At 36.0% G+C, this 22,039-nt stretch overlaps 2 protein-coding genes across 2 annotated transcripts; one reads left to right on the top strand and one right to left on the bottom strand.

Annotated features, from left to right (window-relative positions):
* Positions 1 to 1,857: 1,857 nt before the first annotated feature.
* On the bottom strand, positions 1,858 to 17,784 carry sass6 (SAS-6 centriolar assembly protein). The gene is made up of 17 exons (XM_051695471.1): positions 17,595 to 17,784; positions 17,375 to 17,435; positions 16,717 to 16,796; positions 15,734 to 15,838; positions 13,893 to 14,064; positions 13,707 to 13,784; positions 12,419 to 12,538; positions 12,115 to 12,306; positions 11,832 to 12,026; positions 10,525 to 10,614; positions 10,247 to 10,426; positions 10,069 to 10,150; positions 8,896 to 9,014; positions 8,570 to 8,716; positions 8,037 to 8,119; positions 7,857 to 7,951; positions 1,858 to 2,623 (listed from the first exon to the last, which is right to left on the bottom strand). The coding sequence occupies exons 1-17, from the start codon at positions 17,657 to 17,659 to the stop codon at positions 2,547 to 2,549; spliced, it is 1,941 nt and encodes a 646-aa protein (XP_051551431.1). The 5' UTR covers positions 17,660 to 17,784; the 3' UTR covers positions 1,858 to 2,546.
* Positions 17,785 to 18,029: 245 nt separating this feature from the next.
* lsm7 (LSM7 homolog, U6 small nuclear RNA and mRNA degradation associated) lies at positions 18,030 to 20,713 on the top strand. The gene is made up of 4 exons (XM_051695482.1): positions 18,030 to 18,089; positions 18,349 to 18,439; positions 18,709 to 18,780; positions 19,524 to 20,713. Exons 1-4 carry the CDS (start codon positions 18,084 to 18,086, stop codon positions 19,664 to 19,666), a joined length of 312 nt encoding a protein of 103 aa, XP_051551442.1. The 5' UTR covers positions 18,030 to 18,083; the 3' UTR covers positions 19,667 to 20,713.
* The last annotated feature ends 1,326 nt before the right edge of the window (positions 20,714 to 22,039 follow it).

Raw genomic sequence — 22,039 nt, 5'->3', positions numbered from 1 at the left:
TTTCTTAAGAATCCAAACTGAATAAATTTGTGTAAATCATTTGTAAAACTTAAGAGGTCAAGCAGAACAAATTTGTGTAAGTGGTGAGAATTTGAGCAGAACGGGTTTGTTTAAATTGTTTGTTAACCCCTTCGTAAAAAGCTGAAATTTGCGTAAATTGTTCATGGATCCAATTAGCGTAAATCATTCGTACAAATTAATTCGTACAACTTTGTAAGAAGTCAAGCAGAACCAATTTGTCTAAATGATGAGTGAGTAGAAAGGGTTGGTGTAAATTGTTTGTTAAACCGTTCATAAGAATTCAAGCAGAACAAATTCTAGCATCAACTCGAGCTGAATTAATTTATGTAAATCATTCATAAAACTTCAGAAGAACAAATTAGTCTAAATTGTAGAATTTGAGTAGAATGAACGTGTAAAATCGTTTAAACGGTTCATAAAAATTCAAGCAAAACCATTTTTCCGTAATTTTTACCACTCATTTTTGCGTAAATTATTAAAACAACATTGTGACTTTGAACATTGTGTAAATTGTAATAATCTGAGCGGGGCTTATTCGTGAAACATGAGCAGAACAAATTTCTACGTAAATTTTTCCCCTTGATATTAATAGTATCATTTATGCAAGAATCGTTTTACTAATGATTTACACACATTTGTTCTGCTTGCATTTCATTAATAAGGCACATTGTTCATAAAACTTTGTTAGTCAAACAGAGCTAATTTGTGTAAATGTTCATTTGAAAGGATTCAAGCGAAACAAATGTTCGTAAAATCATTGAGTAAATTGATTCTTACGAATGGCCGTGAAATACGCTCGTGTTTCATGAATGAGGCTCAATGACTTTACTGAAGCAGTTTTGCTGTGAACGTGCTACGTTCATAAGATTACAAGTTTGTTAGGGAACGTAACGGATAATCATACAGATTCCCAGTGCTTCATCATGAACAGCCTTAACTGACGGTTTAGGATAATCGTACGGATTCCCAGTGCTTTGTTGTGAATGGCCTTAATCGACTGTTCATCTTTGAACTTTAAAACAAATGTCGCAAATGAAGTGATTGTTGTACAGTTTCATTCAAAGTTCCCTTTTATTTGTTGCTCATATATTAAGCTGATGCCTGTTTTATTTGTACTACTTGGAATCAATGGTGCCTTCCCCAGCTTACATTGCATTGTTTGACTGGAATTGGCAAATCTGATGAGATCAGTTAAGAATTTGTGATGAATCAAACTTTTGATTACAAGATCATTCTGATAATGAGGGAGGATCGGTGTTAGCCTTTCTTAACGGAGAATGGTTGAGCTGACCCTAGATAAGTTCTGAAACTAAAATGCATGATACGTTGTGCTTCGGTTGCTGTCTTGATTTACTTTTGCGTTAAAGACTTTGCAAATGCCAACTGACGGAAGTACATTTTTGTACATGGAGGTCCAATTTGCCAGTGGCCTTTCTGTATTTTTCATTTCATTGAGACAGTAGAACGGCTTGTTTTAGGATAGGATATTAGACCAAATTTACAGATTTTATTGAACACTCCCATCATCTAATTAGTTGTGCTTTGAATATTTATGAGATGGGTTTCTGTAATATATTCTCTTCGTCTCAGAATACGGTGTTTTTTTCGTTCTGTGGTTTTGTTGTGCGGACTTCATTAGAAATGTTAACATATGGTGATTGTTTTTGATTGAACTATGTACATACTGTATGTCACAAAGTATCTAAACATGCATTTCAATAAAAGTTAAATATTTTGATGTATGCGCGATCAGGTTTGTTTTATTTCTTTCAGATCACATGTTGAAGATGTTTAAAAAAAAAAAAGTGTTAAATATTAAAAAAAAAAAAAATTTTAAATAACTGCATAAGAGAGTTTATTCATTTTTGTCATAAAATTTTTGCTACTGTCAAACAGCAGCAGCCAAAATGAGATCCATGATAAAAATGGATGAAAAGTGAGTTCACAATATTAAACCATAAATACAAAAATACAATGTACACAATTCATTTAACACAAGAAATATGTACAGCTTTACACAGCAAACCAATCACATTTTGCTACCATTTTTTCAACCAATCAACAGGATGTTAGAGTCCTTAAATTATTAACCTTCAATAAAATATCCAATTAAATGACGTTATACCTTTTAGTGTACAAAACGGCAGCTCTTCAAATATTTGGCAAAAGCGGAGTCACTTCATCTCTAGACAGAGTTCAAGTATGGCACAATCAAGTTATTTACAAGACACATTGAAATGAGAGGTTTGTAGGCACTAGTTTTAAAAGGCCCAAAATTTAGCACCATAATACATTTGACATTCAGTCCCAAGCAAATGCACTCCATCTAAAACTAATCTCACGCTGGGAATATCTTTGTTTTAAACACATCAAGATAGAAATAGGTTTAATAAATAAATGAAAACATTTTTTGAACACACGAGTCATGAAATAGTCTGCAATGGACTCCCATCGTGGTAGTGGTATAAATGGCTACTCAGACAGTGTAGTGATGAAAACAGGTCCATTTACAAACATACTTTTTGTCATCCTGGGAAGTACGCAGAAGCAGCAGACTGGCACGCGGGTTTTGGGCCAACCATGTTTAGATGCTTGGGCACTTCTGAAGGTAAAGATATGGAAACCATTTACAGTTAGGCTTTTGCTATTTGTTAAATTATTGAAGTAACAATGAACAATACTTTAGAGTATTTATTGATATTGGTTAATGTATGAAAATGTTAGTTGATTAATGTTAATATACAATGTATTATTATTATTAAACTTTTATTAAATGATATGCCAATTAATTAAATTAAATTGTATATTCCAAAATTGGCTGCAAAAAAAGGCATTTTTTGATCATGGTTAATGTTAGTCTACGATAATACAATTGTTTATTGTTAGTTCATTAATATTAACATATACAAAGTATTATTAATAAACTTTTTAACGTTATTAAATATGCCAATTAATCAAATAAAATTGTATATACCAAAATTAGCTGAAAAAAGTATTTGTTGATCTTGCTTTATGTTAATATATAAAAAAATACAATTGTTTATTATTAGTTGATTAACGTTAGTATACAAATGAATTATTATTAAACTTTTTAATGTTATTAAATTATATGCCAATTAATTTATCAAATTGAATAGCAAAATTGGTTGAAAAAAAGCATATATTCATCTTGCTTGATATGAATCTATAAAAACAATTGTATATGTTAATATTAGTTAACTAATCAAGTTAAATTGTATATACCAAAATTGGCTGAGAAAAGCCCCCAAATAAAGACAAAATACAGTGTAATAATCAATAATTATAAATATAATAATTCAGGTAATTCAAAAGACATTACATTATAAAAGCGGCTTTAAAAGTGAAATGTTACTCAATTTTTGTACAGTTAGGGGTGTGATTCATTGCTTTTTAATGTGCTTTTTAATATAATGAATCGCACTGAATTAACGTTAAATCGTCAGTCTTAATTAGTAAACATTGAAATTAACATTAACCAATAATAAAAAGTGCTGTAAAAGTATTGTTCATTATTATTTCATGCTAACTGATGTCATTACAATAACATTTAAAGTGTTAAAGATATTTTATATAGCCTATTATATTATACGTACTGGTATTTTCATTATATGTACTAGTAGTTTATTTTTTCTACACAGAGATAAACTCTAACATTTTCACTAATTGTGCAGATTTATTTAATAGTTAAAAACAAGACTGTCAATGGACTAAAATAGGGTTTCTCAAGGGGGACAGTTCAAAGGATGCCAGGGGGTGTTGAGAGCAAATCAGTAGAGAGGTGGGCATTTATCAGTCATATTAATCCTTTTCTGTTGTGTAGGATTAACATCAAAAGGCATGCACTCAAATGTGAAACTAAACATACCCGGACCTGGTCAGACGATCTCAAGCTTTCCGAGCAGCTGTGATCATCATCATCGGCACTCCGTTGCAAACCGTTATGGAAATGTCTCACGATTAAACTAGTTGAAATATTATTTAACAGTCCCGCCATTCTTAACAGTATTGATGTTGTGCACCGAAAGCTTCATAAAATAGCCTAATATTCAACCTCCTTGCATTGATGAAGAATAATCATCTCTCTCTCTCTTTATATTTTGCAGAAATGTGGCATATTCATTCTAATTATATTTTGTAAATGGCTTCATTTAATACATTAGGAGAGTGAGGGAATATAGGCCAATTTATTTCTGTTACAACTATTGCAGTTTAAAAATATATATTTTGTATTTAGTTTCTAAATCTATAGTTTTGTATGTGTTTACATAACAAAAATGGCACAGTTTGTTTTATAGGAGTTACCGTGGTTTTTATGAGCCATACATGATCTTATGGTATATTTGTGGTATAATTACAAATATCACTGTATTATGGAGGAACTATGTATGGAAGAACCATATCATTTTTCATCATTTTTATGGACCAAGCTATGAGATTTCCTTCGGTGTCAGATCTGTTCTAATTATCTTTTATTGTAGGAAAAAGTAACTGGTGTGGTTTGCCTAGTAGGAATCAAAGTCTTAGACTCAGAATATGTCAATTTAGCCATATATAAAATAATGAACTTTTTATATAGATGTAAATTTACTGATTTTAACAACAGTTACATCTGCATCCCAAAAATTAATGTTTACTGTCAAATGTGCATTTCATAGCAACAAAATATGCAATATTATTGGTTACTGCACTTATTTGTAAAATAATATTACTTGTATTATTAGCATCTGTCCTTAATTACAATTTATTTATTTTTTTAAATATATAAAAATCACTGGTGCTACCAAATCAGGTGCTGATGCTCACGCTACAGAACTTGGTTGCCACTGCACTCAAATGTTAGTCTGGAGCCCCCCCATCTGCTTGAATTCAAGAAACTCAAGGTTTGGTTTCACGTTAATGATGCACAAGCCTGCTTAATTTATTACCAAAACTGCAAAATTCTGAAATGTATCGAAGTTGCAAAGAGCAAATAACACAAATATTTAAATTTTTTTTTTTTTTGGAGAACACAAAGTCTCAGTTTTTAATTTTGTCAAATAATTATGGGGGATGGGGGGCGTTCCATGGTCAGGGAATTAAATACGGGGGCGTTCAACCAAAAAAGGTTGAGAACTACTGAACTAAAATAATCATGATTAATGTTACGATTTCCAACCAGTCTTTAGAAAGCAGAATTAAACAATAATAATATCAAATTCAGTAATATATATATATATATATATATATATATATATATATATATATATATATATATATATATATTTGTTTTTTTCAATTTTGGATGTGCTTTTTTTCCCCTCACAAATGTTCCACACACCCCAGTTTGAAAACCTCTGGCATAGAATACCTGGATGACCAACTACATTTTCCAAAATGCACAACAAGTTACACTACACAGAACACTGTATGTCAGATACAGTTGAAGTCAGACGTTTACATACACTTATTTTGAAGTCAATAAAACTCATTTTTTAACCACTCCACAGATTTCATATTAGCAAACTATAGTTTTGGCAAGTCGTTTAGGACATCTACTTTGTGCATGACAAGTAATTTTTCCAACAATTATTGTTTCACTTTTAATTGACTACGTCACAATTCCAGTGGCTCAGAAGTTTACATACACTGAGTTAACTGTGCCTTTAAGCAGCTTGGAAAATTCCAGAAAATGATGTCAAGCCTTTAGACAATTAGCCAATTAGCTTCTGATAGGAGGTGTACTGAATTGGAGGTGTACCTGTGGATGTATTTTAAGGCCTACCTTCAAACTCAGTGCCTCTTTGCTTGACATCATGGGAAAATCAAAAGAAATCAGCCAAGACCTCAGAAAATTTTTTTGGAACTCCACAAGTCTGGTTCATCATTGGGAGCAATTTCCAAATGCCTGAAGGTACCACGCTCATCTGTACAAACAATAGTGCGCAAGTTTAAACACCATGGGACCACGCAGCCATCATACCACTCAGGAAGGAGACGCATTCTGTCTCCTAGAGATGAACGTAGTTTGGTGCGAAAAGTGCAACTCAATCCCAGAACAACAGCAAAGGACCTTGTGAAGATGCTGGAGGAAACAGGTAGACAAGTATCTATATCCACAGTAAAATAAGTCCTATATCTACATAACCTGAAAGGTTGCTCAGCAAGGAAGAAGCCACTGCTCCAAAACCACCATAAAAAGCTAGACTACTGTTTGCAAGTGCACATGGGGACAAAGAAATCTCCTCTGGTCTGATGAAACAAAAATTTAACTGTTTGGCCATAATGACCATCGTTATGTTTGAAGGAAAAATGGTGAGGCTTGCAAGCCGAAGAACACCATCCCAACTGTGAAGCATGGGGGTGGCAGCATCATGCTGTGGGGGTGATTTGCTGCAGGAGGGACTGGCGCACTTCACAAAATAGATGGCATCATGAGGAAGGAAATTTATGTAGATATATTGAAGCAACATCAAGATATCAGCCAGGAAGTTAAAGCTCGGTCGCAAATGGGTCTTCCAAATGGACAATGACCCCAAACATACCTCCAAAGTTGTGTCCAAAAAAGGACAACAAAGTCAAGGTATTGGAGTGGCCATCACAAAGCCCTGACCTCAATCCGACAGAAAATTTATGGGCAGAACTGAAAAAGCGTGTGCAAGCAAGGACTCCGTTACACCAGTTATGTCTGGAGGAATGGGCCAAAATTCCAGCAACTTATTGTGAGAAGCTTGTGGAAAGTTACCAAAAACGTTTGACCCAAATTAAACAGTTTAAAGGCAATGCTACCAAATACTAACAAAGTGTATGTTAAGTTCTGACCCGCTGGGAATGTGATGAAAGAACTAAAAGCTGAAATAAATCATTCTCTCTATTATTCTGACATTTCACATTCTTAAAATAAAGCTGTGATCCTAACTGACCTAAGACAGGGAATGTTTTCGACGATTAAATGTCAGGAATTGTGAAAAACCGGGGCCTGGGTAGCTCAGTAATTATTGACACTGACTACCACCCCTGGAGTCGCAAATTCAAATCCAGGGCATGCTGAGTGACTCCAGCCAGGTCTTCTAAGCAACCAAATTGGCCAAGTTGCTAGGGAAGGGTAACATCTTCGTGGTCGCGATTAGTGGTGCTCGCTCTCAATGGGGAGCGTGGCAAGTTGTGCGCGGATCGTGGAGAGTAGCATGAGCCTCCCGTGCTGCGAGTCTCTGCGGTGTCATGCACAATGAGCCACGTGATAAGATGCGCAGATTGACTGCCTCAACAGCGGAGGCAACTGAGACTTTTCCTCTGCTACCCCGAGTGAGGTAACCACGCCACCACGAGGATCTGCTAAGTAGTGGGAATTGGGCATTCCAAATTGGGAGAAAAGGGGATAAAAAATTTTTTTAAAAAGAGGAATTGTGAAAAACTTTAAGAGTTTAAATGTATTTGGCTAAGGTGCATGTAAACTTCTGACTTCAACTGTACAGTGTTCTGTATGGTATCTTTTGTTGTGCATAGCAATGCACTCGACTTGATCCATTTTCAGTCTGATGGAAGTAATTACATTAAGATATTGTCATCTCTTTTAATCGGAATACCTTTCAAGTTATTAAATGGGGGGCACTCACAAGCAGCAAATGAGGTCATAATGCTGCATTCTACTGTTTGAAACGTTTATCGTGGAATAAGGATACTGTTTCACTTAATATTTAAAAAAATATTTTTCCATAAGTAGTAAAATAGTATTGTATTCCAAACATAGCCCTAATTATCTTCCAATACTAATTACCTTCCAATACTAATTATCAATTAACAATAATGAAAAAATAAATACAGAATTTGTAGTTTACCTTTATTCAGATGCATGCTGGGTAAAAGACCTCGGAGTGGAATGCTGTCATCTCGTCTCTCAAAGTACTTGGAGTCCAAACCAACAGGTTCTCCACTGTTGCGGTAAGATTTACAGTAGATCAGACAAAATACTTAAAGAAAAAAAAAGGGGGGGGAAATAGAATTAAAAAGGAACTCACTTCTCCTTATTGGAAGGTTGTGTGGTTAGACTTCCGTTCCCCATTTCTGTTGAAGGTTTGACACTCATGGGGTTAAACTGCACCTATCATTCAAAACCCAGTGAAAAGAAAAGAAAAAAAAAAATTTAGAGGAAAAATTCAATAACTTTGTCAAACACTAGTGACACTAAGGCTTTGTTCACACCAGCATCTGATCAAATCTGGCATACAGGAGTCAGTTTTGTAGTCAGAAAAGAGGAAAAAAATGGTATGTATTCCAATCATTTATTTATTTATTTATTTTTAAACGATTCAAGCCATAGTAGAATGTGGTTTGAAATCCAATTAAAATCTAATTTTTGAGAAATTCAGTTATGAATCAGCATGTTCAACAGTATGGACAGTTGGTCCAAAGATCAGATTTGAAAAGCAAATCAAAATTGCGTGTAGTATGAACAAAGTTTAGGACGGCATCTACAACAGGCATGCTAACCACAGAATAACAAACTAAAAAGATGGCATGAGCGAGAAGAAAAGGGAGTGAGGAGGCCTGCCTTTGGTCCAGATGTCTGATTGTGCACTGTCAGGACAGAACGAGTCCCTGAGCTCACACAGGGAAGAGGAAGAGGGTATTTGGAGTTTATCGTAGAGGTGAAGGGGAAACCCTGGCCCAAAGATGAGGGGAAACTTTTGCTATCAAGCTAGGGAAGAAAAGAACGTCACACCACACGATTTCAGGGAGCCATTGCTACATCATTTTTCAATGATTAATCAAATCGTACATGCAAACACATAAAATAACCTTAATTGTTACGATTTTCAGCTACATCTATAAACAATTTTTTTTCTCAGAATTTACGCTAAACGGAGTCACAATTACCATATTGTGGGGAAAACTTCCTGCTCTCGACCCTGCCGCAGGAGTCTCGAACATTCCCAGAGTTTCCTGCTTTCGAGACAGCTGGTTCTCATTCAGCTGCTTGTTCAGCCATGTTATCACTGAGAGATACGAAAGCAGAACATGTTACAAAGATCAAGAAACTGCTTGAAAATAACTGATAAATGATCAAAAATCAAATAAAGGCCAAAGTTTACTTCAGTTGTCCGAGCTGACTGTACTAAAGAGTATCACAAAGCAGTTGTAGTACGCATGCATTGAATGAAAATCAAATTAATTTGAAGGATTAGAGCACTCGACCGTGCACGAGACAGAACGGCACGTAGAAAAACGAAGTATACGCTAGCCTTAAGGCTAAAGTATATTTCGTTGTTTCGCATGCTGCTACATCTCGCGAAAAGCGAGCATGATGCAAATTACATCATCAACACAGTACACGCAGCCAGTTCACATGCAGCCCAGTTTTTCTAGGATAGTCACGCATGTGCCTTTCGTTGATTGTGCTCAAAAATTATCACAAAGCAGTTGCAGTGTAATGCATCGAATGTGTCCGTATGGGCTTACTTTGAAAGACACAGCACTCGACTGTGCGCGAGACCTTAACAATTGGCTTTTTCGGGGGCCTGGGTAGCTCAGTGGTAAAGACGCTGGCTATCACCCCTGGAGTTCGCTAGTTCGAATCCCATGGTGTGCTGAGTGACTCCAGCCAGGTCTCCCAAGCAACCAAATTGGCCCGGTTGCTAGGGAGGGTAGAGTCACATGGGGTAACCTCCTCGTGGTCGCTATAATGTGGTTAGTTCTCGGTGGGGCGCGTGGTGAGTTGAGCGTGGTTGCGCGGTGGATGGCGTGAAGCCTCCACACGTGCTATGTCTCCGTGGCAACGCGCTCAACAAGCCACGTGATAAGATGCACAGGTTGGCGTTCTCAGAAGTGGAGGCAACTGGGATTCGTCCTCCGCCACCTGGACTGAGGCGAATCACTATGCGACCACGAGGACTTAAAAGCACATTGGGAATTGGGCATTGGGAGAAAAAGCGAAAAATCAAAACAAACAATTGGCTTTTTCATCCAATTAAATAAAAAAATAAAAAAAAAAAGATTATTGAAAAAATTATTTGTTGCAGCCATTTTCCTCAGACGGGCCAGTAAACTCACCGTTCTCATTGGTTTTCAACACCTCCCTGCTCTCATCCAGTTTCTGAGCAGTAGCTTCCAACAGCTCCTTTAACTTTGTTGCCTAAAGACGATTTGTAAAAGAAATATTCAGGACTAAATTTGTAACCTCTGCATGCCGGCATGTGATAAAAGCCAACTGCCAGTGGTGACATGGTACCTCGTCCTCTTTCTGTCGGAGTCGTTGTTGAGTGTCTTGAAGTTCTCGTTGCTCCCGCTGCAGTTTTTCAGTGGTTTCCTGCAGGACCTTCTCTTGCGACACTGTCACTGTGTTCTTTACTTTAATCTTCCCCACCAGAGCCTTCAGATCCCCCTGCAGCTTCTTGATGATGCCGTTCGCCTGCAGTGGGAATTCATGTTTCGTGAGAATGTGCTAAAATCAGACTAATGGGCAAGAGTGTTAATATAAATATTTATCTATGGTTAAAGTTGACAAACCTTGATGAGCTCCTCAGACAGGGATTTAACCGTGGCCTCCAGCTTGCTGATTTGAAGTTGCTTACTTTCAAAATTTCCTTCGACAGAGTTCTAACAAACAAAACAGTGTTTCTCTTAGTAGTTTTTATAATTTTCTTCTTTTTTTATTGAATACTGAAAAAAACTGAAAAGTATCAATTAAAATAGCTCAATGTATTTAACCCTTATGCTGTGTTTCAGGTATTTTGACCCAGACGATTATATTTTTAATTTTTTTACTTAATCCAATTGGAATAAAACTCCTCAACTTTGTTCACATATGGTATGTGAGAAAACACACAAAAACTGGACCATTTTCTTTAAGAAATTGTTTTTGTTTTATTTGACGTTGTGTTCCCGGTCAAAAATGTCCAGCCATTGGAAATTAATGGATTAGACTACAAAATACAGAAATATTAAGTGTTCAGGAGCATCCCAATCCTTTAGATGAACACTTGTGTGTTTGCACACACAAAGTTTTCGGACACGTGCACCCCCCCCCCCACATACGTACGTACGCATGTACGTACAAATAAACACACACAATGTGTGTTGAGCGTCTTTTTGTGCATCGTTTTTCCATGTACACTCTTTGTGGAATATTTCAAGATCTACTTATATTATGTTGTGTTTGGGCTCTTTTGAATCGGGATAGTCTGCTGTAAGTTACGATAAGTGCCTTTCTATGTTTTATGTATGTTTCAGGAAGTAATAAGGAAAAACGTGACAAAGACACTTCTGTTTATTATATGTGTGTGTGTCTGGGAATTTCATACTAATACTCACTACAGTTTGGCCTCTGAGTGAAACAAATGTGCTCACTGGATTTTACTAATTGAGACCTTTCCATCAATATATAACACGTGGCTATCATCTTTTTTATGGTTTTACCAACTCTGAATATAATTTTTGTGATAAATTTGCAAATGATAGAACGAAACCATTCTAATTTGTCAGCAAATTTAAAAGCATTATTTAAGAATTGGTTAGATCAGCCATCTGTATTGTAAAGTCCAGATTTATGGCTTTAAAATTACACCTATTTTGGATGCTGCCTATGTAGTCAGTAGACAGCAGCAAGGCACTGTAGCTCAAGAGGATTTGGAACAGATAATATCAAGTATCTTTTCTAGCATGTATTATGATTTAACTTGAAATGTAAAATTCTACATTAAGAGTTTCAGTGTGAATGTCTGAAAAGCTTTATATGATATTTATACTATCAGCTACCATATTGGTTACAAGTCATAACAGAAAAGCTCTAGTGTGATGACCACATTCAGACTGACCTTCTGTTGTTTTGTGGCTTCCAGCACCTCTTTGGTCCTCAGCACAAGCTGGTCTTTATCTTTGATCTCTTGCTCTAAGACGGCCACTCGCGTCTGCAGTTGGTTAATTAAACGCTCTTTGTCATGACACTCTGTATCAAGAGTGCTGTTCTCTCTCCTCAATGACAGAATCTGTTGCTTCGACCTCTGAGACTCCTGCACACAGAAATAAAGTCAGAACACCAGCATTTCTTCAAATGTTTTGGATTTTTTAGACCATATCCTACTAAAAAGTATTACCCACCTCTTCCAGACTGGCCAGTTTGGCTTTAAGGTCTCGTATGGTGGAGTCGTTCTTGTATTTCTTGTCTGTGAGTTCTCTGTTGGTGGTTTCCAGCTCAGAGACTTTGGTTTGGAGCTGTTGGGTGCTTCGGTGATAAGTAGATTCAAGTTCCTGTCGAAGCTGTTCGTTCTGTTGCTGTAGTCGTGTTTGTGTCTATGAAGGTCAAAATAATTCTATTCAATTATGTATTTTCTACTTTTAGAAATCTGACTTCTTTTCCTCAGTATCAGAAAAATGCACTCATCACAAATGCTTTGCACGTTACCTCAAGGGCTTTTTCACGCTCAGCTGTGAGATCTTGCATGTGTCTGCTGGACAGACATGTGGTTTGTGACGTCCATTCGGACCTTAGTTTGTCCAGCTCTCTGCTTTTTTCGGACAGGGTCTGGGGACGATTAAAAGACAAAAAATTTAGATTACAGTCTCTCAATTCATGATTCATTTGTAGAGCCGTCTATGCAAACAAATCATATATTCCAATGTTTTTCTCACAAAAGTTTTGTGAGATATATATATATATATATATTATACAAGAATTTGCATATAAATAATTTTCTACAGTTCAATTTGAGGAAAATTCTGGGTTCAACACAAGTTAAGCTCAATCGACAGCATTTGTGGCATAATGATGATTACCACAAAAAGTAATTTCAACTCATGCCTCCTTTCTTTAAAAAAAAAAAGCAATGGACACTTACAATGGAAGTGAATGGGGCCAATTTTTTGGAGGGTTTAAATGCAGAAATGTGAAGCTTATAATTGTATAAATGCACACATTAATTTATCTGTTAAAACTTGTGTATTATTTGAGCTGTAAAGTGGTTTAAATCTCTGTTTTTACGGTTGTTTTAGGGTTTACATCATGGCAACAAAGTTGTAAAATTGGATATTACTTAACACAGAAAAGGTTAGTAGGCGATTTTATCGCACTAAATCATGTTAACACACATATTGTTTACATCTTGTGGCTATTCTTTTGAAACAGCAAGTATTTTAATGTTTACGAATTGGCCCCATTCACATCCATTGTAAGTGTTTCACTGTAACACAGATTTTGCTTTTAAGAAACTGAATTACTAGAACGTAGCTAGAATTTGCAAACGTGTTGCTAGTATGTTGCAAAGTGTTGCTAGCATGTTGTACCATGTGGCTAAGTGTTGCTAGTATATTTTAGCATGTAGCTAGGGGTTGCTAGCATGTTGTTAGTATGTTTTACCATGTAGCTTGCTAGGTGTAGCTAACATGTTGTTAGCATGATGCTAGGCATTACTAACATGTTTTAAAATGTAGCTAGGTGTTGTTAGCATGTTGCTAGGCATTTCTAGCTTGTTTAGCATGTAGCTAGGTACTGTTAACATGTTGCTTGGCATTGCTAACATGTTTTAACATGTAGCTAGGTGTTGCTAGCACGTTTATCATGTAGCTAGGCATTACTAGCATGTAGTTAGGCCAGAAAATTCCTTCAATAAGGAAACAGGTCATCTAAATAAGCTACTTGCAATATTAGGTGTCATACTGGATTATATATATATCCAGAACACAATATCACTGACTTGTTGTGCATAGTTTAATTGTCTGGTAAGATCTTCCTCAGTTTTTCTCAACTTCTGTTCCAACAGCTGCTTTTCCTCCTGTAAACACAGATTTAGTATTAATTCATTATAAAAAATAAGCATGATGAAATCATACTAAAAAGTAAATTTTTAGTCAAAGTCTGTCAAGTGCCAATGCTATTTTACCTTTATGGTAGATAGGCAGGTGGCCAGATATTTCTTAATATCTGTATCAGATCCAGGCAGCAGTTTCAGAGAGAGGTGTGTGAGGTGTTTAAAAGCGTTTGTCTCCACAATATTAAGGTTTGAAGGACCGTGGTCGAATGCTGGCGAAGATGACGTGAGCTGCAACAGGAACCTAAATAAAAAGAGATGGGAGAGAGTTCTCACAACTGATATATGCATTAACAGGAGACATATAAGGGATATAAGACAGATACAGGTGCATCTCAATAAATTAGAATGTCATGGAAAAGTTCATTTATTTCAGTAATTCAACTCAAATTGTGAAACTCGTGTATTAAATAAATTCAATGCACACAGACTGAAGTAGTTTAAGTCTTTGGTTCTTTTAATTGTGATGATTTTGGCTCACATTTAACAAAAACCCACCAATTCACCATCTCAAAATTAGAATACATCATAAGACCAATAAAAAAAAAAAAACATTTTTAGTGAATTGTTGGCCTTCTGGAAAGTATGTTCATTTACTGTATATGTACTCAATACTTGGTAGGGGCTCCTTTTGCTTTAATTACTGCCTCAATTTGGCGTGGCATGGAGGTGATCAGTTTGTGGCACTGCTGAGGTGGTATGGAAGCCCAGGTTTCTTTGACAGTGGCCTTCAGCTCATCTGCATTTTTTGGTCTCTTGTTTCTCATTTTCCTCTTGACAATACCCCATATGGGGTTCAGGTCTGGTGAGTTTGCTGGCCAGTCAAGCACACCAACACATGGTCATTTAACCAACTTTTGGTGCTTTTGGCAGTGTGGGCAGGTGCCAAATCCTGGTGGAAAATGAAATCAGAATCTTTAAAAAGCTGGTCAGCAGAAGGAAGCATGAAGTTCTCCAAAATTTCTTGGTAAACGGGTGCAGTGACTTTGGTTTTCAAAAAACACAATGGACCAACACCAGCAGACGACATTGCACCCCAAATCATCACAGACTGTGGAAACTTAACACTGGACTTCAAGCAACTTGGGCTATGAGCTTCTCCACCCTTCCTCCAGACTCTAGGACCTTGGTTTCCAAATGAAATACAAAACTTGCTCTCATCTGAAAAGAGGACTTTGGAACACTGGACAACAGTCCAGTTCTTCTTCTCCTCAGCCCAGGTAAGACGCCTCTGACGTTGTCTGTGGTTCAGGAGTGGCTTAACAAGAGGAATACGACAACTGTAGCCAAATTCCTTGACACGTCTGTGTGTGGTGGCTCTTGATGCCTTGACCCCAGCCTCAGTCCATTCCTTGTGAAGTTCACCCAGATTCTTGAATCGATTTTGCTTGACAATCCTCATAAGGCTGCGGTTCTCTCGGTTGGTTGTGCATCTTTTTCTTCCACACTTTTTCCTTCCACTCAACTTTCTGTTAACATGCTTGGATACAGCACTCTGTGAACAGCCAGCTTCTTTGGCAATGAATGTTTGTGGCTTACCCTCCTTGTGAAGGGTGTCAATGATTGTCTTCTGGACAACTGTCAGATCAGCAGTCTTCCCCATGATTGTGTAGCCTAGTGAACCAAACTGAGAGACCATTTTGAAGGCTCAGGAAACCTTTGCAGGTGTTTTGAGTTGATTAGCTGATTGGCATGTCACCATATTCTAATTTTTTGAGAGAGTGAATTGGTGGGTTTTTGTTAAATGTGAGCCAAAATCGTCACAATTAAAAGAACCAAAGACTTAAACTACTTCAGTCTGTGTGCATTGAATTTATTTAATACACTAGTTTCACAATTTGAGTTGAATTACTGAAATAAATGAACTTTTCCACGACATTCTAATTTATTGAGATGCACCTGTATTCTCTCACCGTGGGTTTTCTTTGTCCTGTTCAGAGATACACTGCTCAAGCAGATCGATAAATTTTTGTGGAAATGATGTGAAGTCTATTAATAGTCCTTGTTGTACTTTTAAACTATCATGAAGAAAAGAGAATAAAGGTCATTACACTGAGAAAAATTAATGTCACACAAATGAAAAATAATACGGTTAATAACAATCTTAGTATGGAAGCCCACTTCTGCCAAATACAACATTTTCATTGAAATAAAAAAAAATCATAATTATGAGATAAAAATCTTGTCATTATAATTTTTAGTATCTCATAATTTTGATTTAGTATCTCATAATGAATTAGCATCTCATAATTTTTTATCTCGTAATTTCGATTTACAAACAGTGTTGGGTAAGTTACTCTGACAGAGTAATTAATTACTAACTACTATTTAAATCTGTGTAATTAGATCACTGTACTAATTACTCTGTCTGAAAAGTAACTGCATTACTTATTACTAATTACTTTCTAAAACCCTTATCAACCTCGACCAGATGAAAAATACAAGGATAGACATGAAACTGTTCTTTTAATTCTTTCAAATAAATCAGATGCAATCAAATAAATTATTCATGAACTGGCCAAAGAATTTAAGGGGGCAGTGTTAAATTAGAAAACGTATTTTAACATTAGACGTTACATTTCTACTTTAAATTCACTATTGTTTTATACAGAATTGTTCTAGAGTCTATACAGTATTTAACACAATTACATCAGAAGTAACTAATTAAATTACTGAAAAATTAAGAGTAATCCCTTACTTTCCTTTTTTTTTTTCTCTCAATGAAAAATGTATTTAATTACATTAATTTCTTAGTAATGCATTACACCCAACACTGCTTACAAAAGCAAAAATAATTTTTGTGGCAGAAATGGGCTTCCATTATAATGTACAGACTAAATTGGAGCATTTTTATGCCAAAAATGTTTTAATAAATGACATGATCAGATCACAGAACCTCTGAAAATCCTCTTCTGATATGACAAGGTTGTATAAAAAGTATAGATCTGTATCATCCGTCAGCCGTACCACCAAGTCCTGTAGATCAATACATAAGAGAGGGGATAAACTATTAGAAAACAGGTTTGCTATTAATATATATATTAGTATTTATTGATAGACTATGTTTTGCATGCTTTAAGAGAAAGGACAAATTTGTTTAAAAAATATTCTCATTCATTGACAAGTCATGTGGGTGTGACATGCTGTACTACTAAAACTATTTCAAATGGCATTTTACTAATTCTTTTGTAATTATTATGCATGTAGCTATTATGTCCTCACATTAGACTAAACCAAACATTTATCATTTTAAGAATGTGTCACACCGCTAGACCACTTACACTGAATTAATGAAGACAGAAAGGTGTTTAAAGAATGGTGAAAACTTTAAAGAAATGGTGACCAGCTACAGGATCTAAAATATACATTTTTAACTTACACATTTAAATACATTTTAACCTAAAATCTTGATGTTAATGGACACGTTGCATTTCCACAACCTATTATACATGTGGGTAGTCCTTTGAAATCCTTTAAAATACTGTTTTAAAATCCTAAACACCAAAAACGAGCTTTAAATCGATAATAAAGATGTATAAATGACATTTTCTCACCCTTCTATGGACAGGATTTGATGTTGACTGCAGTTCAATACTGATTCGAATGACTGAACGCCTTGAATAAAAACATCACATGTAAATACATATAAAGCCTTAATTGACTCCAAAAACACAACATTATACCATACATCAAAAGAAAAAAAATGCGGGAAAACATAAACAAACATGCTGTTATTATATACATTCGAATGTTTCATATAAAGTCATTGTTTACCTTTCATCCGTATCTTTACTCTTTACCAGCACCTGTAACCTCTTGTTAAACAGTAATTCCGTCATTTTCAGTTCATATAATAATCTTAAAGCGTTAATAATAATATATACCACGGTTTATTCGAGTTTTGTGTTGTTGAATGAATCATTTGTTGGTTTGTTTTTTGGCGCTTCACTCCCGCGTTTGTCCGTTTGTCACCGGAAGTACCGAACACCCCGTCCTTTTCAGCCTTTTTTTTTTTTTTTTATCTGAGCATATTTATATATTTTACAAACCCTAAAAATAATCTCAAGCGTTTTTTATTATTTCTAACATATATGCTGATATTTACGGACGCTAAAATTAAAAAGTATTTCTGTCAGATTGCAGCAAGGTGTGTTCTGATTGGTGGAGAGGCAGCCGTCAAGGGTATGAGGCGTATTGTGATTGGTCGAGTGGCAGACGTCAAAGTTGAACACGAAGTGGGCGGGACATAAAGCAGGTTTGAACATGGCGGTGAGTAGCGCAAACGCTTCAACACCGTTCACTATATAAACACGCGGCTTTGATAAATAATCGTGTAAACACAGAAATGTGTTGTGCACATTTATTTTTAAATGGTTCATTCTAGAGCTAGATATTGTGGTTTTGATGTACTGTGCATTATTGGGCTAAGCAACGTAAAAATCAGACGGGTCTAATATATATATATATATATATATATATATATATATATATATATATATATATATACAATTGTGGCTTTAATTTTCAGGATAAAGAGAAGAAAAAGAAGGAGAGTATTTTCGATTTGTCGAAATACATCGACAAACATATCAGAGTTAAGTTCCAAGGTGGTCGTGAAGGTGAGAGATATTACCTATTATTCATATTTTTGACATTAATCAACATTAATTAACACTTTGTTGATTAAATTATGACAGGTCAGACAAATTATCTCTTTAGTATCAAGTTATTAGAGATTAGAGTCTTAATTATTATTTATTCAGTACATTTGAACATAGCTATTCTCCAGATTTGAACATTTACCTCGTATATCATAAAGTAAAATAATTTTAGTATTTATCTAATTTAATAAAATAACATGTCTGTCCATTTCATTTCTGACGCTCAGCTAGTGGTGTCTTAAAAGGCTTCGACCCGCTGTTAAACCTTGTGCTGGATGGCACCATTGAATACATGCGAGGTGAGTGTTAAAGGGATAGTTTACCCCAAAATGAAAATTCTCATCATTTACTCACCCTTATGTCATCCCAGGTGTCTATGACTGACTTTCTTCTCTGTAGGTCCATACAATGCAAGTGAATGGTGGCCAGAACTTTGAAGCTCAAAAAAAGGACATAAAGGCAGCATAAAAGTAATCCATACGACTCCAGTGGTTTAATCCATGTCTTCTTAAGTGATATGACAGGTGTGGGTGAGAAACAGATAAGCATTTAAGTATTTTTTTACTATAAATTCTCCTCCCTGCCCAGTAGGTGGCAATATGCACAAAGAATGCAAATCGCCAAAAAACAATAGTATGTGAAATTGGAGATATATAGTAAAAAAGGACTTAAATATTGATCTGTTTCTCACCTACACCTATCATATCACTTCTGAAGACATGGATTAAACCACTGGAGTCCTATGGATTACTTTTATTTTGCCTTTATGTGCTTTTTGGAGCTTCAAAGTTCTGGTCACCGTTCACTTGCATTGTATGGATTTACAGAGCTGAGATATTCTTCTAAAAATCTTCACTTGTGTTCTGCAGAAGAAAGAAAGTCATACACATCTGGGATGGCATGAGGGTGAGTAAATGATGAGAGAATTTTCATTTTGGGGTGAACTATCTCTTTAATAATTGATCGTTTGTACTTTCCATGAGCATTTTTTGATTTCAAAGCTTTTCTAGAATTGTTATGATTCCTGATTGTTTTCACACAGATCCTGATGACCAGTATAAGTTGACTGAAGACACCAGGCAGCTTGGTCTGGTTGTGTGTCGAGGGACATCCGTTGTGCTAATCTGTCCACAGGACGGGATGGAAGCCATTCCAAACCCTTTCATTCAACAGCAGGACGGATAATATACACACTAATGCACATAGAGACACAATGTTGTTTTCTTGCATTCAGTTCTCAACTCTGTTCCTGGAGGCCCCCCAACACTGCACGTTTTGTATATCTTTCTTTTCTGACACACCCAATTCAGGTCTTTGAGTCTCCACTAATGAGTGGATAAGTTGAATCAGGTGTGTTTGATAAGATATCCAAAATGTGTTGTGTTGGGGGGGCCACCAGGAACAGGGTAGGGAACCACTACTGTGGATGGCTTTTTGTTAGGTCTGAAATCATGGATAGTGATGTCACCGATTTGAAAAAAAAAAAAGTAACATTTTGTATTTAGACTCAGGATTACTGTTTTTTTGTTGGTTATGTTTCTGCAGTTTATGAAACTCAAACGTATTGGTCTGTTTTTTGTGTGTTGATTATGATTTTTGAAATATGTGACATGTTTTCTGTTTATGAAAATGGACACATGGTGTTCCACTGGTTCTTTCAGTGTTTTAATATTGAAGTTAATTTGGACATTAATAAACATGTGGGATTTCATCTTTTCTAATTTAAGCAAAAACTACGTTTACGACTGTACCTCAAAGGGTGGATCCCACAGGCTTGTTTTTGTTTTAAGCTTTTGTAGACACCCAAATTAAGACATAGGAAAGCACTATATATTCTTAATGGAAACTGTTTACAGTGGCTTACGTTTGAATACAACTAGACGCCTTCAGATAACAGATTGTCGTTTACCTTAATGGTGTTCCCTCCTCTGTTTAACATACCGGTACACAAAATTAACTCCTGTGTTCAAGTGACTATATAGACTCAATTCTGGGACCCTTTTGGGGGAATATTTTTTTCTGCAGTTATCAAGTTGTAATTGAGTAAAAATGATTGAGTTCAAATATAAATCTTTGATAATTATTTGTTAATTGGAAAAGTAAATGTAAAAAAAAAATCAAAAAAATTGTAGTAACAATGACCAGATTTTAGTGTTTGTGAGTGCAATCTCTATTAAATAACTTGTTTAAATAAATATCCAGTAGTTGTGGATTACTGGAAAATTCAAGGAAATTCATTAGTCAAAACATCAGTTCTTAAATTGTTTTTTCTTGGATTTGCTTTTCATTAAGTGCAGTCTTTCCAAAGGAATATTCTGGGTTCAATACAAGTGAAGCATAATGCAGCATTTGTGGCATAATTTTGATTTCTATGAAAAATAATTTTGACTCACCCCTCATTTATTTTAAAAAAGCAAAATATTGCAGTTGCAGTGAGGTGCTTACAATGGAAGTGAATGGGGCCAGTCAGTAAATGCTATAAATGCACACTGTTTCAAAAATAAAGCCACAAACCGTAAACATACATATTAACATGATTTTAGTGTGATATAATTGCTTAATCTTAGCTGTGTGAAGTCTTTTTTTTTTTTAACAATTTTGTTGCCATGACAACAAAACCCCCTAATCCCGGTATTGGATATAACTTTACATAGATGAGGTGAGTAAGTTATCTTATCGCACTACAGTCATGTTAACACAGATATTGTTTATGTTTTGTGGCTATACTTTTGAAACGGTGTGCATTTTAACGTTTACTGACTGGCCCCATTCACTTCCATTGTAAGTGCCTCACTGTAACCTGGATTTTTTTTTTAACAAATGAGAGTCGTGGGGGCCTGGGTAACTCAGCGAGTATTTACGCTGACACCCCTGGAGTCACGAGTTTGAATCCAGGGTGTGCTGAGTGACTCCAGCCAGGTCTCCTAAGCAACCAAATTGGGCCGGTTGCTAGGGAGGGTAGAGTCACATGGGGTAACCTCCTCGTGGTCACGATTAGGGGTTCTCGCTCTCAATGGGGCATGTGGTAAGTTGTGCGTGGATTGCGGAGAGTAGCATGAGTCTCCACATGCTGTAAGTCTCCGTGGTGTCATGCATGACAAGCCACGTGATTAACATGCGTGGATTGACTGTCTCAGAAGCAGAGGCAACTGAGACTTGTCCTTTGCCACCCTGATTGAGGTGAGTTACCGTGCCACCACGAGGACCTACTAAGTAGTGGGAATTGGGCATTCCAAATTGGGAAGAAAAGGGGGATAAAAACAAATGAGGGTCATGTCGAAGTTGTTTTTTTGTGTGTCCCATACATTTTAAAAAGCGTAGCAGCAATACATTACACTCACATGTATAGAAATGATCCCTCGTGTTACACCTACACCCTTCGTTCACACATTTTACCATTGCATTTTCTAAGCTTGGAAACAAGGGTTTTCCCACCAAGAGGAGAAACTTTCCAATGGCAATCAGATCGAGTGATATTAGCCATTCATGCCTCTAAGCACAGCCACAAAGACTTGCTTGTCCCTTTACTTTAGGTGGGAAACTTATGTATGTCAATAT

The sequence above is a fragment of the Myxocyprinus asiaticus genome, chromosome 50 (genome assembly GCF_019703515.2).
Source record: "Myxocyprinus asiaticus isolate MX2 ecotype Aquarium Trade chromosome 50, UBuf_Myxa_2, whole genome shotgun sequence".
In the NCBI taxonomy this organism is placed as follows: domain Eukaryota; kingdom Metazoa; phylum Chordata; class Actinopteri; order Cypriniformes; family Catostomidae; genus Myxocyprinus; species Myxocyprinus asiaticus.
The sequence above is the reverse complement of the archived record's forward strand: the minus strand, read 5'-3'. Positions and strand labels throughout refer to the sequence as shown.

Coding starts and splice junctions, on each gene's coding strand:
- lsm7 (XM_051695482.1), top strand. Junction 18,440..18,708: donor GTTCCAAGGTGGTCGTGAAG/GTGAGAGATATT, acceptor TCTGACGCTCAG/CTAGTGGTGTCTTAAAAGGC. Junction 18,781..19,523: donor CACCATTGAATACATGCGAG/GTGAGTGTTAAA, acceptor GTTTTCACACAG/ATCCTGATGACCAGTATAAG.
- sass6 (XM_051695471.1), bottom strand. CDS start 17,659: ATGACGGAATTACTGTTTAACAAGAGGTTACAGGTGCTGGTAAAGAGT. Junction 16,797..17,374: donor CAAATCCTGTCCATAGAAGG/GTGAGAAAATGT, acceptor ATTGATCTACAG/GACTTGGTGGTACGGCTGAC. Junction 14,065..15,733: donor CAGGACAAAGAAAACCCACG/GTGAGAGAATAC, acceptor CTTTTTATTTAG/GTTCCTGTTGCAGCTCACGT.